The sequence below is a fragment of the Ceratotherium simum genome, chromosome 2 (genome assembly GCF_057802395.1).
Source record: "Ceratotherium simum simum isolate JZ-2026a chromosome 2, ASM5780239v1, whole genome shotgun sequence".
In the NCBI taxonomy this organism is placed as follows: Eukaryota; Metazoa; Chordata; class Mammalia; order Perissodactyla; family Rhinocerotidae; genus Ceratotherium; species Ceratotherium simum.
Window position 1 is genome coordinate 40055683 of NC_141901.1, and position 21499 is coordinate 40077181.

Genomic DNA, 21499 nt, shown 5'->3' on the forward strand with positions numbered 1-21499 from the left:
CTAAGGCCACATAGCTAATAAATGGCAGGGCCAGCATTTACATCTGGGAGAGGGGCTCAGGAACCCACCCTCCTAAACATACTGTCTTGTCTCAGTAAGTCCTTAAAAAGCATGCTAGCTCTTCTCTCTGTCATCATCGTTGGAATCCCAGCTATCAGTCAGTCACAAGTAAGTGCTAAGAGTATATGCTTATCACTGTGCTGCTTAGTGTGGGCTGTCAGCAAAAAATACAACAGGATTTCTTCTCTTAAGTTTATTATCTATTTGGAGGGAGACATGATCAATATGAATGAAATAATTTGAAAATAATCAAATGCTAAGTGATGCAATGTGGACTCAAAATGCAGCAGAAATTCATTTATTAACTAAAAAGGTCACTGGAGAAGTTGCATTAGTTAAGAAAGCTTCCTAGAGAAGGTCGTACTTGAGTTCAGCCATAGAAAACTGGGCCAAAGGGCAAGGGTGAGCTATTTGGAGCTGGAATTTGGGAGGAGTTAGAATTTCAAGGTTGTCATTCATCACTCAACAAATTTTCATTGAGTATATACTAAGTGGCTGGCCCAATGGGGAATAAGGTCAACACTGAATCCTCAGTTGCCATTGTTTCTCTCCTGGTCAATCCAGGTTTGTTTCCTAAAGATTATGTTTTGCAGACTGACAATTTCCAAGTTGAAATACTGTTATTGCCCTGCTCAATGTGGTCCGTTGTTGACATAATGAAACCTCATTATAATGTGATGTGTTCCTGGATTGAATGAGAGTATGTTCTCCAGGTCCCTGAAAAAGAACTGCAGGGACCGTCTGGTTCATCCCTTCCTCTCCCCATCACTCCCCTCCACACACATACACGCACCACCACACTTTCTGCTTATGAGGAAACTAAGGCCTAGAACTAAGATGATAATCCAGAGCTTCAAACCCCAGGACACTTTCTTTAAACTACCCTATGCTGCCTGATAGTAAACTCTGAGTCAGATGAAGTGCTCTAAAATGTAACAGCATAGAACAAATGCTTATTATTTCTCCTCACCTACAGAGAGGGCTATAGTCCCATCTCCCAGCACCGGTAATTTTTATCTTAACATCCCATTCACTGTTGAGCAGCCCCCTCAATATGAAAGATTTAATTCAGTAGAAAGGGTATAAGAGACAGCAGCACTTGCTGGAAGTGGTAGGAGCCACTGCTCTAAAAACCCTTGTCTTCCCACAGAATGGCCTGGCATTTCCCCCAACCAAGAAGGCAGCAGCTAGTTGCCTCTCTTTCCGTGTGTAACCTAGATCCGCAGACTTGAGAAGTGCCCAGATAGGCAGGGCCGATGGAGCATTCTTTTGGTCTGTGGCCTGCCCGTCTACCTCCTATCAGGCGGGCATATGTCTGAGTTTGTTGCTTGGAGTTGTTTTAATAACATGGCTTGTCCAGCAGTCCCAGTCCTATCCGTCAACATGAGGGGATGGAGAAGGGTCAGAGAGGTCCGAAGTGGCTCCTGTAGTGATGAAACTGCGATGAGAACTACAGGGTTGACGACTAGGGAAGTTGACTTGAATTTTCTCTGGTTGGCCTTCTGTCCGCTTCCTAACCATGTCCGCAAAGTATCCTTTGTAGAGTTCAGGTTATTCTTGGGGGGCCCAGGTCAGGTGGCTAGAGGAGCGGATGCGGAAGAAACACAAAATAGAAAACAAGTCCCTCCTTCCGAACAAGTCTTTTATTAGACAAAACACAGTCTGAGTTCCCTTTTACAGTAATACAGAAGCAAGGATATGTGCTTATAGCACAAGTCCAGTGCTTAAGGCCTAGAAGGATGCAAAGAATAGGAGTGGTCATCATTAGAAAGTTAATTGAGGAAAGCTTCCGGAAGGAAGGGAGTTTCCAGGCAATTTTTAGAAGGATGGAACAGGAATTTCTAGGGAGCCTGTTGCAGGCTGGAGAAGAACCTCCCCCACTGCCCTTCTTTCGTCTCTACTTCTGGTAGGGCTTCCTGAAGTCACTAGCTGAGAATGTGGAGGTAGGGACACTCAGCCTGTGGCGCTCTGGATCCCCTCCCCCCATGGCGGTTGGGAGCTTAGATGCTGTGACTAGATTTGCATCTTCCTGCAGTTACCTCAGCTGAAGGAAAGGGTACCACCTCCCCGAGGTGAGAAAGGGATTGCAAAGAAGAGCAGCCATTCTACTGTCAACTCAGTTACCTCCAAGAGTTACTCATTTTATGGTTGAACCTCAGCAGTTTTAAAATCGGAGACTAACTTTCCTCTGCCACCCAGTACTTTCCTATCAATTTTGATAAGAACTCAGAGAAGGGAAACTAATTTAAAATCCACCTTAACAAAGTAAATTAGAAAAGTGAATCTTCTGAGCCAAACAACAAATTTTTGTAAAGCAAATGAAGACTTCTTGGATTGGCTGTTATTCTGGGTTGTTTTATGATTTTTCCTTTATTGTGCCAGTAATCAAAAACTGACTCAAATAACAATTCTGTTTATACAAAGTATAAAGCAGTGTATGCCTTGCTTTAAGAAAACCCAGTCTTTTGAAAGTTTGTATTTAAAGTCAGGAGGATTTACACATCTACTTATCTATTCAGGAAAACTCCAGGTGAAACAAGATATACCTATAGAGGGATTTTGGGTTACAAATAATTTCGTTATCACAGAGCCCTGTGAGGGGTACAAGGCTTGATCTTCCCATTTTATTAACATGAAAGCTGACACTTAGAGGTGTTATGTGGCTTGTCCACTGTCACACAATGAGCTTGATAAAGGCAAGGAAGAAACCTCATTCCACAGATCGAGGCCTTTTCCATCCCAGCCTCCCACGTCTTGGGCTCTGTGACAGATGCTCATTCGTTCTTGTGAATTCCAGGCTCAGCAACTCCTTATTCCTTTGCTTTTGTTAAAACCGGGAAACTGGAATAAAAATATTCTTAGCCATCTTGTGGACATCACCAATGCAGACTCTGAAGTGCTTCTAGATCATTGTCGGTGAGAGCGTCTACTGTTTTTTTCCCAGTTGAAGGAATGTATTCTCCCTGAGCCCTCTCTGGGTGCAAAGAGCTGATATGCTGAAGGAAAATTGTGAGGGACAAAGAATCATGTAATGTTAGAACAAGAAAGGACGTGAGATAATCTGGTCCAGCCCCTTGATTGTAGGGATGATGAAGCCAAGGTGCTGAGAGGGGAAGATTGGACTTTGGTGTCAGGCAGACTTGAGTTCGTGTCCTGGCTCTGCCATTTAATAGCTGTGTGTCCTTGGGCAGCTTATTTAACTTCTCTGAGTCTCGTTTTCCTCATCTGTTGAGGAAAATAACAATGTCTACCTCACCAGGTTGTTGTGAGGATTAAATGAAAGCCTGTAATATATTAGATGCTTATTCTATATAATTTTCTTCTCCTTTTTCAAGGTTATACAAAAAGATTGGGGCAGAGTTGGTCCAGAACCCAGATGTCTAGACTGTCAATTTTGCCCTCTCCCCACCTTGGCGTGCTCCCTCCCTGCTGCTGTGGCGGCCTCAATGATTTCTCTTCCTATGTGACTGACACACACACACACGCACACGCACACACCTGGATCGTCCTGCAATGCAGTTACACAGCTAGTGAATGGCAGCATTAGCACCAAGCAGAGCGCACCAGGTCTCCTGGGCTCCTCTTGCTGTCTTGAGACACTGTTTTCATCACAGGTGATAGTTTGATGGAGGATACTTATACAAAAGCAAATGAATATGGACTAAACGTGGGCAGGCCCCGTGGCTTAGCGGTTAAGTGCGCGCGCTCCGCTGCTGGCGGCCTAGGTTCAGATCCCGGCGCGCACCGACGCACCGCTTCTCCGGGCATGCTGAGGCCGCGTCCCACATACAGCAACTAGAAGGGTGTGCAGCTATGACATACAACTATCTACTGGGGCTTTGGGGGGGTGGGAAATAAATAAATCTTAAAAAAAAAAAAATATGGACTAAACGTAATAGTCGGCAGTAGGTCATTTGCTTCAGAGGAGAGCAATGAGATGGTTGCATCTATATTAGGTAACTCAGAATTTGCTTATTTTGCATCGCACGGCAGGATATGATTGCTTTGGCAATAGCTTACTAATCGTGTTTGACTTAGGGTCTTATAACAAGGATAGCAGCCATTTTTCGAGCATTGCTGTGTGCCGGGCCTTGTGCTAGATACTGTACACTTACATTACACCGGTTCTTAAAACAACCCTGCTGTTTTAAGGCTGTTTTAGCTATAGGCAGCTAGTATTCCAGTTTTGTAGATGAGAAAACTAGTGTTCACAGAAAGTAAATAATTTTCCCTAAGTCACACAAATGGTTAGAGACAGAGCCAGGATGCAAACCCATGCCATCTAACTCCATACTCGACCACGCTGCTCCTCAATATCAATTTGAATTCCTGGACAGAGCCCAGGCATTGAACTTTTTCTGAGGAATATGTGACAAGTTAGATAAGTTAGATGTGAGTCTATACCTGTGCTGCTAGACCCTGGGAGGCTGGCGGGGTGTTGGGTTCCAAGTGAAGAGAAGGGTGCACAGCCAGAGTCGAGTCGAATTATCCTCTGCTAAGAGCTGAAGATGGCTGCCCCTCAGAGCAGGGCTCACTTCATCCTCACCGGGGATAAGAGATGAACTTATCATGCCTCACCCTTCAGGAGCTCCCAGTCCAGTGAACAAGGGAGAAAGGTTGGCACCCATGTGGGAAGTGCTTTGGTAGAAATACGTACCAGGTGCTGTGGGAGACAGAGAAGTTATTGGAGGGGCAACTCTGGACAGGCTTCCAGTTTCCTTTGACTGGCCTGAAGGGCTGGAGGCTCCACCACGGGACAGAAGGTGGAATGTGGTACAGCTGTGGCCAAAGGAGGCTGACCAGCACTGTTCAATAGAAAGAGAATGCAAGCCACATGTGTAATTGAAAATCTTCTAGTAGCCACATTGAAAATAGTAAAGAGAAACAGGTTAAATTAATTTTAATGATATATTTCATTTAACTCATATTCAAAATACTGTTATTTCAATGAGTAGTCAGTAAAAAAAGTTACTGTTATTTTACATTCCCTTTTTTTGGTTTTAAGTCTTTGAAGTCTTGTGTATATTTTATACTGATAGTATCACAATTTAAACTAACCCCATTTCAGGTGTTCTATACTCCATGGGGCACTGGCTCCCCTGTGAGACAGTGCAGAACTAGCAGGTGCTCCTCATGTCCTCCTCTAGCAGCCCACTCTCAGCAGTCTGTCTCTCACCTGCCCTTTCTGATTGATTCTGGCAGCAGTGCTCTCGATCAGGTGCGCACCATCTCTCCCCAACTGGGTCTCAGGGCCTGCAGCCTTTCCTCCTCCAGTCCACTCGAGTCACTACAGTCAGACCTGTCTTAGTTTTGTTATTATTATTATTTTTTTTTTTGCTGAGGAAGATTCGCTCTGAGCTAACATTCACTGCCAATCTTCCTCTTTTTGTATGTGAGCCGCCACCACATCATCACCACTAACAGACAAGTGGTGTAGGTCCGCACCCGGGAACTGAACCGCGGGCCGCTGAAGTGGAGCACACCGAACTTAACCAGTAGGCCACTGGGGCTGGCCCAGACCTGTCTTTTTAAAGGCTAAATTTGATCCTATTACTCCTTTGAGAATGCCTTCAACATCTCCCCTCTGTAAAGAATAAAATCCGTAAGTTGCCCTAGCCTTTTCCTTCTGTCATCATACCTCCTAACACCGGTGTGTTGTTTCGGTGTTTCCAAAGCCTTTTGACATTCCTTATCTCGTTTAATCCTCACAGGAGCTCTGTGAGATAGGTGGAGCAGGGCAGGTGAATTACCCACATTCTCAGGTGGAGACACTGAGACTCAGCGAGTCTGCGAGTTTCCTAAGATCCACCAGCTAGTAAGTGGCAGAACAGGATGGGAACCCGCATCTTTTCAGTTTTATCTTGTTTATTCCTCTCCTCTGGCCCTTCCCTCTTTTCTCTGCTGTGTTGCGCGGACAGCCTCACCAGAGTTGCGGTGTCCTCTGCCTCCTTCTGTGCCTCTAATTACGCTGTGTCCTTCCCCGAGAATGTCCTTCCCAGCAAAGCTTCCCATCGAATTCTGCCCTTCCTCCCTGGCTCTGGTTAAATAAAGTGACCTCTTCTCTGATTCCTTTTTTGGCCATCCCCTCCCCAAATCCCCTTGGTAGTTACCAATACACTTTAATATGCATTTTCTTCTTTAGCGGATGCTTCACTGCCTTGTGTACAGAATTGAATTCTGGACACCTGGAAGATTGAAGACGTTAGGGGCTTAACCAGTTCTTAGAGCCAGGTTGATGTCGCTCCCTGCTGTAAGTCCGTGGAGAGGCTAACACCTTCCTACTTTATTTAGTCTTTGTTAAAACTATGAGATTGTGAATTTGATCCTAATTTATATGCATTGTGGAGGTCACTCAGAACTCTTTATCTTGAAGATAAGGGTGTGCTTCTGATATTTTGATATCTGCAAAGTTCTTTGCATATATTATCTGATTTCATCTTTCAGCACATATTTATTGAATATCTACTGTGTACTGTGTTCTGGAGCCGCTGTGTGCCCCAGAGAACCAGAGACAATGAAACTTATTAAATGGGGAAAGTAGACATTAAACAATCAAAAAACGCACCCAAATAATTAGTTACTGTTGAGTTAGGCACTACAAAGGAAAATTTCAGAGGAGATCCAGCTTAGTGGGTGTCAGAGAAGGCTTCACTGAGGAAGAGGCATTTACGATGAACCGTGAAGACTGAGTATGAGTTGGCCTGGCCAAGGTAGGAGAGAAGCCCCCTGGGGTTGAAATATTGAGATGTAGTGAGCAAGGAGGAGGAGTGACAAGAGATGAGGCTTGAGAGTAAGTAAGCATGAGGACCTCACAGAGGACCTGCTAGGTCATATTAAGGATTCAGGACTTTATAGAAGGACAGTGAATGATGTATATTCTAATTTATCTTTTTAAGAGATCACTCTGACTGCATGTAGAGAATGGATAGATTATAGAGGAGTGGAAGCTGGAGTAGATAGGAGGGGACCGGTTCCAGGTGAGAGATGATAGGTGTCTTATACCAGCCTGTGACGGGGTGGGGCAGAAGTAGGACTCCAGAATAGCAGTAGGTCTTGGCAGTTGATTAGATTTGAGGGAGATGTCAAAGATAACTCTCAGATTTCCTGCGTGAGCAACTGCATGGCACTGCTTCCTGAGGAGGAAACACTTGCTCAGGAGCAGGACTCGTCTTGGGCTGGGGACGTTGATTTCAGTTTGAACATTTTAGCTTTGAGTTATTAGTGAAGGTGATTTGGTCCTCCCCATCACCCTTTGGGGAAAGTGATATTATCCACATTTGTTATTGAGAAATTGAGGCTTGGAGTGGTCGAGTGACTTGCCTAAGACTCCATAGCCAGGAGGAGGCTGAGCTCAGGCTTGAGGAGGCTTGAGCCCTATTTTACTGCTAAAGCTGTGCTTTCCTAACCATACCACATGGTCTGTATGCTAAGTATTAGATGTTGAACCAAGCCAGCCAACCCTCTCAACATACCAGTACTCTGCCTCCCTCCTCCACACATACCTGTCTGCCAAGTTGTCTGCTCTGATGGTCAAACAAGTCCTAAAATCTCTTGTTCTCTAAGAGACCTTCATGGAAGTAGAAAGGAGAGCTTTCCTGGCCCTGTCCTGCCCGGAATTAGAACATATCAGGAGTCATCCCCACTTTTCCATTGATGGTTCAACCACTCATTGATTTCACCTCACCTCTAACACATGCTGAGCATAGGTCACCCAGAGTGGACCTGGAAAAGATGTCAGAAAACACAATAAAGCCAATTGCATAGGACTTTATACTTTCAAAGAACTTAACAAATATTGCCTCTTTGATCCTCACATCAGCTCTGAAAGAAAGGAGAGACGTGTATGTTCCTTCAGGAAACACTTTTTGGAGTGGGCGCCCACCCTGCACCAGGCACTGTCCTGGAACTTGGCTGGTGATACAAGGATGGATAAGACACCGTCCTTGTTCTCAAGGAGTTTAAGGTCTAATAGGGAAAACTGATGATAGACTCAGAAGTTAAGGGACTTGTTTTGAGAGTTCCTCAAAGTTATGGTCCTCTGAACAAGGAATCACTTGGGCTGCTTGTTAAAATAAAAATAGATTCCGTACCACAGACCTGCTGAATTGGATCCCAAGGGTTGGAGCCTCAAATGATTCATATGCTGCTCTACAGATAGTGAATGGTCCAATTGAGATGTGAGCCTTTTCTGACTACATTGCCAGAGATTTTCACTCTGTTTGCCCCCTAGTTTTGCAGATGTAGAAATCAAGTTGCCGGTGGGGCCAAAGGCCCCACCGTGAGTTAGAGATAGAACTGGGATTAGCACCTAAATCTCCCTGATTTCCAAACCCAACTCTTTTCTACACCATCTGAGGTGTTCACTTTGCACTCTGGTTCTGGCTGAAACTGCTGCTTTTGTTTGATCTGTACCCTTTTTTTCCTAAATGTCTTCAATTATATAAGCACTTAGGAAGCATTTGTTTCATATTCTATCAGCAGGAATTGTCTGCAAGCAGGCCTCTTTTCCTGTAGGGATGTGCAGGCTTAGGAGGCTATATTGGCCATCCTCAGACAATAGGGATAATTCTACCCGGAGGCAGAATCTTTGGAAAGTTAGGGTGCTAGGAGGCTGCTTAAAGCTCCACCCTGGTAGATAAGGGAAACCAGACAGTAAGACAAGGTCAGAGTTCAGTGAGCGTGGACTTTATCTAGAACCAAGATCCTGACAGGTTAGCTCTTTCCTGGTTTACTGCTGCTTCTGGCTTTGGGGAGGGGCTCAGGAATATTACTTTGCCCCAGACTCAAGAGACCTAGGTCAGCCTATGCAGAGTGTGCTTTTTTGTCTCTATCTATCTGTCTTTCATATGTGTTATATATCTTTATATACGTATATAACATGTGCATTATATATGTGACATATGTACACACGAGATATAGATATATATCGTGTGCACATGTGAGATGTATATATTATATGTGTATATGTATTGTATGCATGTGCATGTATGTGATGTATGTGTGTTAAAATAGAGAAGGTCCAATAAAGACCAGTTAGATCTACATATGGCCACAGGTCATGTCACTTTTTGTTTAGAAGCACAGACGTTCAAGTCAGACTGACTTAATGCACATCTTACCTCCACTTACTTCACCTCTCTGTTCACTCATCTGAGAATGGAGATGTACTGCCTTCCTCACCTGGCTCTTGTGATGATGAAATGAGATGATGTATGTCAGATGCTTGGCATGATCCCTGGTGGGTAGTAAGAACTTAATAATATTATCACAGAACAGGGATGTTCTAGGCCTTTTCCTCATGTACACATTGTGGGGGGTGGGGGTAAGGATGAAGAGACCAGGAACCTCCCATTGAGGGCACTGATTCCACCCAGCTTACGCTGATTTGTCACCACATGAGACTAAGCCCAGTGGTGCCAGAACTTCTGCCCTTTCAAGAGAAACCAGAAACCTGTATTTTTTAGTATGAAATTGCCTGATTTTCAAATTTTAATAACTAATTTTTTAAACATACTTACACAAACACACCATGGGCCAACAGAAGGGATATGTGGGCTGGTTACCAGTTTTCAACTTTGCTGTCTGGAAGGTCTCGGACATTTCCTTGCTTTATCACACCCCTCTGGGTGAGAGCAAGGAGAGTGTTTTCGACACGTATTTGCAGAGTGCCTGTTCTGTGCCTGCTGCTGCTCAAGAGCACACGGCGGTGGAGGGGGGGGTACACCCTGTAACCTCTGCCCTCCAGCAGAGAGGCAGGACTGACACACCAGATGATGGGGAGCAGCGTAGGAGGGAGGAACATTTGTGTCAGAATGTGGGCCACATTGTAAAGAAAAGGATGAGGAAATGGAAGATTTCTTTGAACTAATATGGAATTACTTTGAGGGTATATTAGATGAAAAAAGCAAAGTGTAAAAGGTGTAGGATACTACCTGTTGTGTAAGCAAGAAAGGAAAATAAGAATATTTATATGTATTTGCTTAGTATTACAAGAAGAAACACAGAAAGGAAACCAAAAATGAATGAAAATGGTTACTTGGGGAGGAGTGGCATGGAAGAGATAGGGACACTTCTGAATATGCTTTTAAAATTTCATTTTGAGTTTCCAACTGTGTAAATGTTTAACAAATTCAAAAAATAAATTAATTAAATAAGGCTGAAAAAGCAAACCCTAAAATTAAGTATAATTATAAAAAGAAACCTAAATGCATTTCAAATTGATAACATAAAAAAGAATTAATCGTAAGTAACTTGCACACACAGTACTGACTGTATATCTTTAGTGGGATATAGTCTAAGGACAAAAAGAATTGCAAAGAAACCCTGAACTTTACTTAGTAAGTTTGTTGTTGCCATTGTTAATAGGTGTAGTAACTCCGGAAACTGTCTTGTATGTATTATAGAATAGAGCAAATGAGTCAATATATTGCTATTGTTTGGAAACAGGGTTCTCACTATGGGGAAAGGAAGATAAAATATGGAATTGGGGAAGATGAGGAAGAACCCTTTAGTGTTGGAGTCAAACTGGAGATTTCGTGTGAACTCACAATTTCTTAATAAATATTTCCTAGCTCTGTCCATTGAAAGGGCCTAGACAGCTCAGTAGCAGTGAGCACCTAGCACCTAGCAGATCTTGTTTCTAAATACATTTCCTACTAAAAGGAACCAGGGCTCCTTAGAGAAATGTTTGATTCCAGATCTGGCATAGGGAAAGTACAAGGTGAGCCTAGAGTGTCTTTTTGTGCCAAAAAGCAAGGATGCACTCAAAGGCAGATGGTAACACTTTAAAAGGACACAGGAGCTGGCTTGTAGAAGCTTCCACCAGCCAAACTGGGACAACTTTAACATTAAAAAAAAAAAAGTGATGATGATAATGGACTATAATGAGTTGCATTGGGGGAAAATATTCATGAGTTCATAGCACTACTCCAGAAAAGAGATAAGATGACCATCTTTACAAAAGACAACCTGCGAATAGATGTAGAAGGAATGGTAGAATTAGCAAATTGCCATTTTGCGACCACCAGTGCAATAAGTGGTTTAGGCAAGGATCATCAATGGATAGTAAAACTGTTGGGTGAGAGATTGTTGGAGAACAGGATATTCATATGGTCTCAAAATATCACCCCACAGATTTCCCATTAGTTCAAATGGGAAAATATACTTTTCCCATTGAGGAATCTCAGGAGCACCACCGTACCTAAGTAATCAAACCTAGCATCGCTGGAAATGAGCAAGCTATACAACGTCACTTATATAATATTCTTTTAAAATGTTTACTCTGAATCTAATCATGAGGAGACAGACAAATCCATTGCAGGCCTTTCAATAAGACGACTGGCCTGAACACTTCAACATGTCACTGTTAGGAGAGACTGAGAAAAAGGGAGGTGGGGGTAGAAGGGAGTGTCTAGATTAAATGAGTCTAAAAGAGACATGAATAAGTGCAATGCGAGATCTATGATTAGATCCTAGATTGAGGCAGTTGGGAAACAGCTATATAGAAGATTAGTAAAACAATTGAGGAAATTTGAATATGGACTATATATTAGATAATATTATTGTATCAAAGTTAAACTCCCTGGGTGTGCTGATGGCATTGTGGTTACATAGGAGAATTCCAAGGGTCTTGGGGATATATGCTGAAGTATTTAGGGGTAAAGTGTCATGACGTCTGAAACTTTTAAAAGGGAAGAAATGTATAACCATAGAAAGATACAACAAATGTGACAAATGTTAATTGATGAATCTAGATGAAGGGTATACAGGTATTCATCATGCTGCTCCTTTAACTTTAATGTTTGAAATTTCTCAAAATAAAATGTTGAGATAAAAGAAATGTGGGCTGCAGTGGCCAGGGAAAGCCTTGTGGAGTCGATGCTGTTAACCAGAGCCTTGAAAAAGGAGTAAGAGAGGCCGGCCCTGTGGCTTAGTGGTTAAGTGCACGCGCTCCACTGCTGGCGGCCCGGGTTCAGAACCCCGGGCGCGCACCGATGCACCGCTTCTCCGGCCATGCTGAGGCCGCGTCCCACATACAGCAACTAGAAGGATGTGCAGCTATGACATACAACTATCTACTGGGGCTTTGGGGGAAAAAATAAATAAATAAAACTATAAAAAAAAAAAAGAAAAAGGAGTAAGAGAGGGATAGAGAGGAGAAGGGATGGAGGCCATCCTAAGGCAGAGGTGAGAATGAGCATGTTTTCGGGTCCAGTCAAGGTAGGAAAAAGTAGACGAGTAATGAGTGAACTTGAAAAGGTATTTGGATCCACTTGATGAAAGACCTTTAATACCAGGTGATTGCACGCACATCTGATCATCTAGATGGTAAGGAGGAAAATCATAGGTTCTTGATCAGGGAGACCCAAAGAAGATAGTGTTTGGGGAAAGGTAGTCTGTTGTAGAGGAGGGCTGGATGGACTGGAGAGTGAAAACAAGAGGTCTTTTTCAGTCATCCAGACCTGAGGCAATGGACATGTGGCTTTGAGTGATGGATATCAGTGATGACGTAAAGGAAGGAGCAACTCTGGAAAAACATAAAAGAACTTTCCAGTCTCCATAACTGACTGGATGTCTATGAAGGGTTACTGAGAAGTTGGATCAGAAAATCTGTCTCACTGGTACCATTTAGTGAGCCACGAATTTGGGAAATTCTCTGCTCTCTTGGGCCTTCTCCATACCAGCAGGTTTGGGCTGATGGGAATCTGATCTCTTCTGCCAAATTTTGATGGGAATGTCATCAGGAAGAGGGAGATCCCACCATTAATTCTTTTTTTTTCTGGCAACCCCTGTTTCATGTCAAACTACCTCCTTCCCTCCTTTCCTTCTTCCCTTGTCTCTCAGATTTTAATCTTCCATGGTCTTCCTCCCAAATCTCTGCTCAGACTCAAAGCCCAGCTGGCTCAATAGCCCGTCCATTGTTTCCATCCACCAGATCTGCTGCTCTAGGCATTTCTTCTTTTCCTCCTTTAAGCTCTTAAGGAGAAAAAAATTATTGCATCTATTGCAATCCCCTTGTCCTCCACTGTACCTGCTCTGGCCTGTGATTTTTTTTTTTTTAGAGGAGCTTTCGACGGCTACTGAAATGATCCTTGTCCATACTCTTAACAGTCCTCTACAGCCAGGTACAGGGACCTTGGCCTCATGTGGCTTCCGTCATATGGAACAGCTCACAACCCAACTCAAATGCAAAACAAACCAGGTTAAGAGTTACCACGTTCAAAAACCAGGTTAAGTGTTACCAGACCATTTTTTCTAGGCTTTAATATGGGCATAGGAAGCCAGTTTCCTGCAGGGTCAAGCAGAACGAGGCAAGGAGGAACCCGAGCTGCCCCAAGATAAAATGGGCTTTCTCCTGAGGTGTAGTGAGGAGCAGGAGTTCAAGCCCACCCTGGGTAACCTGGTGGTGAGGTGGTGTGAATCCGACTGAAGACAGCAGATGAGCAGCTGGAATGAAAGACCTTTAAACGTCCATTCTGAGAATCCCTCTCGGATGGGGGGCAGGGGCAGAGCTGTTGCCACTCAGTGTTTGTACTCAAGTTCTGTGTATTGACCTCATCCGTTACCTGCAAGTGACCATGTCTCATTCGGTTTTGTATCCCCTAGTGGCATAGTGTCTAGAGCAGCACTGTCCAATAAAACTTCCCACAGTGATGGAAATGTCTATTCTGCACTGCCCAGTATGGTAGCCACTAGCCATATGTAGCTATTAAGCACTTGAAATGTGACTAGTACAACTGAGAAACTGAATTTTAAATTTCATTTAAAATTTAAATTGCTACATGTGGCTAATGGCTATTGTATTAGATAGCAGAGGTCTAGATTCTGGAACTTTTTTTTCAGTTTTATTGATATAATTGACATATAGCCCTGTATGAGTTTAAGGTATAAGGCATAATGACTTGACATACATATATTGCAAAATGATTACCACAGCAAGTTTAGTTATCATCCATAGATTCTAGAACATTTATTAAATGAGAACTCAGCTGAATCTTCACCTTGGGTGAGGAGGTGGAGGGTGGACAGGGAATGATGGAATAGGGTAATTTGAAGAAAGCCAGAAGCTATGGCTTCTGGAAGTTTCCCTTCTCTCTTGCTTATAGATGCAGTAATGGGGAGTAGAGTAGGAAGAGCATCTAGGAAGAAGGAACAGTATGGGCAAAGACAGGAGCCAGAAACCACAGCGAGTGAAGGGAGGACAATGAGGAGCAGGGACCAAGAATAGGGTGGAGCACTCACGGTGTCAGGCACCAGGGACAGTGATCAACAAGCCCGCCCTGCCGTCACGGCCCCTACAGACCAGTGACCAGGCAGTTCCACGTGGGAGTTCATGCTGCAATAAAGATAGGGACTGGGAGCTGTGGAAGATAGTGGAGGGGGCGCTGACCGGCAGTAGGCAAGTACTTCCTGTTCGAAGCCATGGCTGACAGCCTAGCTTGAAGACAGGACAGTGGGAGAGTTCTAAGTTTTTAAGCAGCAAAATGACACGAGTAAATTTGCATTTTAGTAAGATGACTTTACTGCATTGTGGCCAGTTTCCACCGGTGGGTCCTTCTTACCTTGATTGCGGTTTTTCTCTTGAACCAACCATCTCCAGTGTATTGTCTGGTTTATGTCTTGTTTTGTTTTTCTTTCTCTTTCTTCCTCCTTTCCTGCGTCGCTCTCTCCTGGGCCCCACGCTCTCTTCTTCCTTGATGTCCTCTCTCTCTGATCCAAAGATCAGCCAGTAAAAAGCAGTCTCACCTGTCCAGGTAAGAGGGGTGCCAGGGTGAAGGGGTAAGAAGACCCCCTATTTTAAGTTTGAAAGTTATTTATTTGTATTGTATTCATTATTTGAATAGATAACACCTTCACATGATTCAGAATTTAAAGGGTACAAACGAGAATATATGAAAAGTTTACAACTCCATCCCTGTGCCCCACCCGTTTCCTTCCTCAGAGGCAACCAGTGGTGTATGTTTCTTTTGTACCCTTTCCAGAGTTCTTTTATGCCTATGTAAACAAAGATACAAACATATATAAACAAATAATTTTCTTCTCCTGTCTTTACCCACTTTTTTCCTATCCACATAATTCTGCATCTTGCATTTTTCACTCAACAACATGTCTTAGAGACCGTTCTTTATGGTATATAAAGAGCTGCATCATTCTTTTATATGGCTGAATACTGTATCATTATATCGATATACTGCAATCTATTTAATCAGTTACCCACTGTGAACATTTAGATTATTCCCAGTGTTTTGCCACTGCAAACAGTGCTTCCATGAGTAACCTTCTACATAGTCATTTGCTATACACATGAATCGGAGAATCCCCTTGGAGGGGGCAGCAACTATTGATTGGGAACTGGCCACTCATACACTTTTCTAGAAAAGAGAAGCATAGCAATGATTTGAGCTTCTCCTGCTCCTGCAGGGGTCCTGTTAAAGAGAAGATCAAGCAATAAATCTGGTTTGGTCATCTGTGGTACCTTAAGGTTTTAGAGTCTTAGCAGTTTCTAAGCAAAGGGCCTCAGGCTGGCTGTAGGAATGGGGCTGAATATGAGGTTTGAATACTGCCGCCAAACAGACCAGATTCCTGTTCCCCTGTGGTACCCACAAGATAAATGGAATTTTCAGAGGTTTGGGCCATTACTGTACCCCTTCTTTCTAGAAAAGTGTACAAGTTGCCAGTTACCTAACAGGTTAGTACCAAATGCTCGGTTACCCTCCCAGACGCTGTTTTGGAAAGGGACAAAGAGATGAAGCTCAAGTTGGGGAAACTTTTCTGCTACAACCACTGTAGTCGTCTTCTGTGTTCATGCAGTCCTCTGTATGTTTTTGACCCACTGCGTCCTTGCCCTCCAGTCTCCCCTTCCTTTGCAAATCATTGCCTAAAACTAACTAGCTGTTTGTTTTTTCCTGTCTTTTCTTGCATTCATTTTCTCTGCTGCTCCGTTCTGTTCCATCAGCCCCATTGCAGCCTGGTAAGACCCAACGAGCATGTATATTTGTGCACATCCCGTTCTTGCTGTTGTCTCTTTGTCTCCTGGCTCCAGGAAGGGCTATTTCCCTTCACACCTTACTGGGTATTAAAGAGATCATGCTTGCCCTGCCAGCCTAGGATTCCAGAGAGGTGGTATTGCCAGTGGTGTAGACATGGCTAATCTCCCACTAGATTAAATGGGTTACAGGGTAAGAGGGTTGGTCTCTCGTTACCCAAGACTCGGCCCCTTTTGACAGAGCTTCCTTCCACTATAAGGCTGGCCCCTCCCTGCCTGCTCAGCTCATTAATGTGCTTTTCTTCCTCCTTCTCCAGGTTAAGTAGCCTGTCTTTGGGAGATTCGGCGCCTGAACGAAAGTCCCCTTCCCACCACCGCCAATCCTCTGACACCTCTGAGACCACAGGTAGCCTCTTCTTGGGGCATTAACACATAGACGCAGAGGTGTACACCCATAGACAGAGATCTGTATACCCCAGATGTAAAACAACTTAGCCTTTATATTGAGCTCATTATGTGTGCTAGGCATTGTGTTACATGTTTTACATAAAATGCCTCATTTAGTCCTTATATCAAGTGTAGAAAGTAGACTTTATTATCCCTATTTTATAGATGAGGAAGCTGAGGCACTTGGGGGTTAAGAAACTTGCCCAAGTGCACTGAAACCAGTGGGTTTGATCTCTAGAACTCAGGCTTTATCCATTACAGGCAGCAGTCACGCCTGTCTGCACACACACATGATGTCTGGTACACACCCACAGGGAGGGGACAGTTGGGAGTCATAGCCTCTCTGTTTTTTTCTACCTTCTGTGATGGATGTGCACATGAAGAAGAGGGATCTCTCTTGTCATTTAACCTTCCCTGGATTTGGCAAGGGGCCAGCCCTGACTCACCCACATGAGTTATCCGGCTCTGCAGAGTCAACAAGCATTGGTGTCCCGTCTGCTGTAGTCATTGGACGTAATTTGACAGAAAACTTCCAGTCTCTCTAGGGCTCAATCCTGGGGCTGCTTGTTTGTAATGTTAGCCTTCAGCCTGATCTTGGCCCCGCCCCTTGTTTGGCCTGTCTCACGCAGACAAACCTGAAGAAACAGACATGCAGGAGAGACACACGTCTCAGCACTTCAGAGGAGGGTCGTTGGATGCAAAGTAGTTACAAGTTTTTGTTGATCAACAGGGAGGCATGTCTTTGTGATAGTGTGTGGACAGGGTAAGTGTGGGGAATCTGGTTAGTCTGGAAGGGCTTTCTGGAGGAAGAAACACACTGGGGCTTTCCTGGGTTGCTCTTGGCTTGTAGGCACTAACCTTCTAGTGACAGTGCCTACCTAACCCCCTTCTTTCTCCTTCTTACCTCTCACCAGGTCTTGTTCAACGCTGTGTCATCATCCAAAAGGACCAGCATGGCTTTGGCTTCACTGTCAGCGGGGATCGTGTTGTGCTGGTGCAGTCTGTGCGGCCCGGTGAGTGGTGCATCCCTCCTGCCTGCAGTGGACAGTTCTTACAAAGCAGCCGTGTATATGACAGTGCTGCGTGACTTGGAGAACGTGCATTTTCTGGAGGCCTGGGGGGCATGAATGAATTACTCTAGAACTGATTCCCCCGGGCATCTGGGGAAGTCTCCACAAGGCTAGGCCACTAGGCACAATTTCTAGGGATCCCACTTCATGCTTGCTTCCCTGTTGGGAAGTATAAAAACAGCAGAAGAGCCCTCAGGTCATCAGCCAAAATGCCTGATTGCCCTCCAAGGGAGCCCCTCATGCTAGGTCAGATGATCCCATGGAGGAATCCAAGACCTGCTTTCTTCATACTTATCTTCATGTTACCTCGCTCAGTGCACAGACGGTCACTATTCTGAGTGGGTTACAGTTAAGACAGGCAGACTGGTCCAGATTTATTTGCGGATACAATTAACATTAAATAATAAATTACCGAAAGATAAACGATGTGTGTTGGACGGTATGTGGGAGGGAATTTGTGTTTGGGTAGTTTGTGGTTCGAGGCATAGTCATTTCCCTTCTAATCAGTTTGAGAAGCCTTCTTAGAAGGAATAGAATTTCAGGAGTAGTTTGAAAGATGGAAATGAAAAACACGTTGGCAGGATAGGAATTTGGTAGGAAGGGAGTAAAGAGTGGGAGGGTATTGTAAGCAAATCAATCAAGTAACCAATTATGTATAAAAGATCTTCAAATATTTCAAAGCACTATCATATACCAGGTGGCAAAATCATTGTTGTTAAGTGACCCAAGCTGAAGAAGACAGGAAGGAGCTGGGAACATAAAGTATAAAGCAGGAGGATAAAGCAAGTATCCCTGAGAGGAGTGAATCCAGTGTGGCGAGTGGGCTTGGGCCTGGTGACATGGAGGAGAATCACCAGGCTTGGCTCAAAGAAGAAGACGAGGAAAAGGGTAGAGAGCAGGCTCGCGTTTCATACTAAGTAATGGTGCAAAATGGGAAGGAAAATAGATTTTAAGTAATTTTAGAGAAAGATTTGGGCTTTGTTTACAGGAAAGGTGAAAAGAGAATGTCAAACTTATGACCAAAATGAGGTCTATGGATCATGTAAGGATATGAATAATTATAGCTTCTTATGTTTGAGAGTTAACTTTTATCAGTGAGGAGTTTGTTTTGCATATTCTCGGGTAGGGCTCTGAAAAGATACTTTCATTCTTTGCTTCCCTTATGCTCTCAGGGTTCCTGGACGAGCGTGGGACAGAGCTAGTGGGACAGGCAATAGCTTGTACTTTGCCCCTGTGTTCTGTTTGATACAGAAAGTGTGGGGATCCCCTTTGGGGAAGTGTGAGTTCAGCACTCTTTCAGTTTTTCCTCTGCTTAGGCCTAAGTAGAGTCAGACCCAGAGAGGAAAGAACAAAAAGACAGCTTGCAGTAAAATATGAGTTTTGGAAAATATGTGTATGTATGTGTATTTTGGGGAGGAGAGAGGAAGAGCCTTCATTTGGATTGGCATGGAAATTGCAAGAGTAACAAAGCAGTTGTTATTGTCTTTCCAGATATTAGTTTCTCTAGTTCACTGTTTCTCAAAGTATAGTCTGTGCTCTGCCTGCATCTGAATCACCTAGGCCCTAGGATGATTGAAATCCACATTCCTGGACCCAACCTCAGAACTGCTGAATCACTTTCTGACAAGGGGGCCAAGGAATATGCTTTTTAACAAATTCTCCTGGTGAATCTTCTGCTTACTAAAGTCTGAGAACTCCTGCTCTAGTCCCTTTCCTCTGAAGAGTTTAAATTTTTTTTTTTAATCACTAAGTTATTAGAAGTCACCTCGTGTGTTTCACACATTCGGGCAAGATTGCTCTTTTCTCTCCACCTTTAGTTTCTAGATGACAAGCAGAAGAGAGAGCTTTGCAAGTACTCTTCCATAAATAGCAGACTTCACATGAGGGTTGTCTTGAGTCCCAGTATTGAAAAGCCAAATTGGAATGTAGGCATCACTGTGATTTCTCTTTTTAGACTAGAAACATCTAGATGTGCTTTGTAGGAGTTTTGTTTTGATCAGATGAATACAACTTACAGATTTAATGAACATCTTGGGGCAAATTTACAAAAACCATAATTTTTATGCTTCTCATTAACTTGTTTCAGCTTTAGTGTTTCTTATGCTTCCTGAGTATAACTTAAACTAGGACTTTAAGTCATTTAAAACTACGGCAGCCTCCAATTGAGTGATAACCTGAAAAAGTTGCAAGCACGTTCAGAGCTCCTCTCAGTCAGTCTCAATCAGAGGCTCTTAATCTGATCCATTTCAAAGGGAGAAACTGTAAATAGTCTAAAACAATTTTTTAACAGAAAATAAAACAGTTCTCATTATCATTTTTAATGATATGAACCCTCAGAATATCTTTTTTTTTTTTTTTTTTTTTGTGAGGAGGACCAGCCGTGAGCTAACATCCAATGCCAATCCTCCTCTTTTTTGCTGAGGAAGACTGGCCCTGGGCTGACATCCATGCCCATCTTCCTCTACTTTATATGGGACGCCGCCACAGCATGGCTTGACAAGCGGCGTGTCAGTGCGCGCCCGGGATCCGAACCAGCGAACCCTGGGCCACCGCAGTGGAGCGCGCACAGTTAACCACTTGCACCACCGGGCCGGCCCCCAGAATATCTTTATGAACGTTCTCTCTCAGGGCTTATGAACCACAATTTGAAAACTCTTGTTTTTTTTTTTTTGTGAGGAAGATCAGCCCTGAGCTAACATCCATGCTAATTCTGGTTTTTTTGCTGAGGAAGACCAGCTCTGAGCTAACATCTATTGCCAATCTTCCTCCTTTTTTTTTCCCCAAAGCCCCAGTAGATAGTTGTATGTCATAGTTGCACATCTTTCTAGTTGCTGTATGTGGGACGCAGCATCAGCATGGCCCGAGAAGCGGTGCATTGGTGCACGCCTGGGATCCGAACGCGGGCCGCCAGTAGCAGAGCACGTGCACTTAACTGCTAAGCCATGGGGCCGGCCCCATGAAAACTCTTGTTTTAATCCTTTTCTCCATAGTCCTCCTAATAAGTGTTATTACTTAATTATATTTATACAGTAAACTCATTCTTCCCACTGGATGATAAGAAATAACCCTTATTTGACCTTGAAACACATGTAGACAGTTTCAAATAAAGCACACACACTCTTCCTGGAGCCTGGCCCTGCCTCTCTCCCGCCTTGGCCTGGCTGTCAGAAGTCTGGCATCTGAGCTAGATGGAGGAAGGAGCAAGAAATGTGACTTTATATAGTCCACTCTAGCTTAAAGGTAGTTGTGTCACTGGAGCAGAATAGGATGTACGCCCAGCATTTGAAGTACTTAACACAGAGAGGTGAGAGGAAATTTTGGAGAGGAGGTGATCTGAAAGGGACTTGGGTGTAGATTCAGTGACCCCTGGGAAAGGTTGTTGGGCTCTGCTGACCAGGCCTTCTCCTTACAGGAGGTGCAGCCATGAAAGCCGGTGTGAAAGAGGGCGACCGGATCATCAAAGTGAGTGACCTTCCCTCTCTGCCCCCAGAGGAGGATGTGCAGGGTCACTTGTGGCCTTGGCCCATCCTGCACACTTCCATTTTGATACCAGCTGTCAGCCAGCCACTGAGTTAGGGGGTGGTACCATGAGAGTGAGCAGAGTGGTATAATGTGACAGAGAGTGGGGACTAAGATAGCTGGGTTCTTGATGCTAACCAAGCTTCTGTAACTAGTTTTATTATTCCCATTTCACAAGTGACAAAAAGAAGATTAAGAGGGAGAGATTGAGACTAGTGAAGGATCCAATGCCTTTGGATTCTCAGGTTGATATTTTATCCTCCATACAATGCTGACTTGAGGTCCTTTCCAGTTCTAAGCTACTCTAATCTGCCCGGTTCATTCAGTACCTTCTTGTATAGTACAGAGTCCTAGAAACATTAAGAAAACCCTAGATGAGGAAACTCAGTCCTCTAGTGAGGAGGAAACACACTGGGTC

The 21499-nt window shown here is 43.9% G+C and overlaps 1 protein-coding gene across 8 annotated transcripts in view; it reads left to right on the top strand.

Annotated features, from left to right (window-relative positions):
• The window catches only part of ARHGEF11 (Rho guanine nucleotide exchange factor 11), a 104396-nt gene that overhangs the window by 39031 nt on the left and 43866 nt on the right, over positions 1-21499 (top strand). For 6 of the 8 annotated variants that reach the window (XM_087441423.1, XM_087441384.1, XM_087441395.1 and 3 more), the window contains exons 2-4: positions 16363-16451; positions 17407-17505; positions 20975-21024. In XM_087441423.1, coding sequence (XP_087297549.1) covers positions 16363-16451; positions 17407-17505; positions 20975-21024 — 238 coding nt within the window. Of the gene's footprint in view, positions 1-16358; positions 16452-17406; positions 17506-20974; positions 21025-21499 lie in introns of those variants that run through there. The other 2 variants (XM_087441416.1, XM_087441430.1) reach the window with 1 other exon arrangement.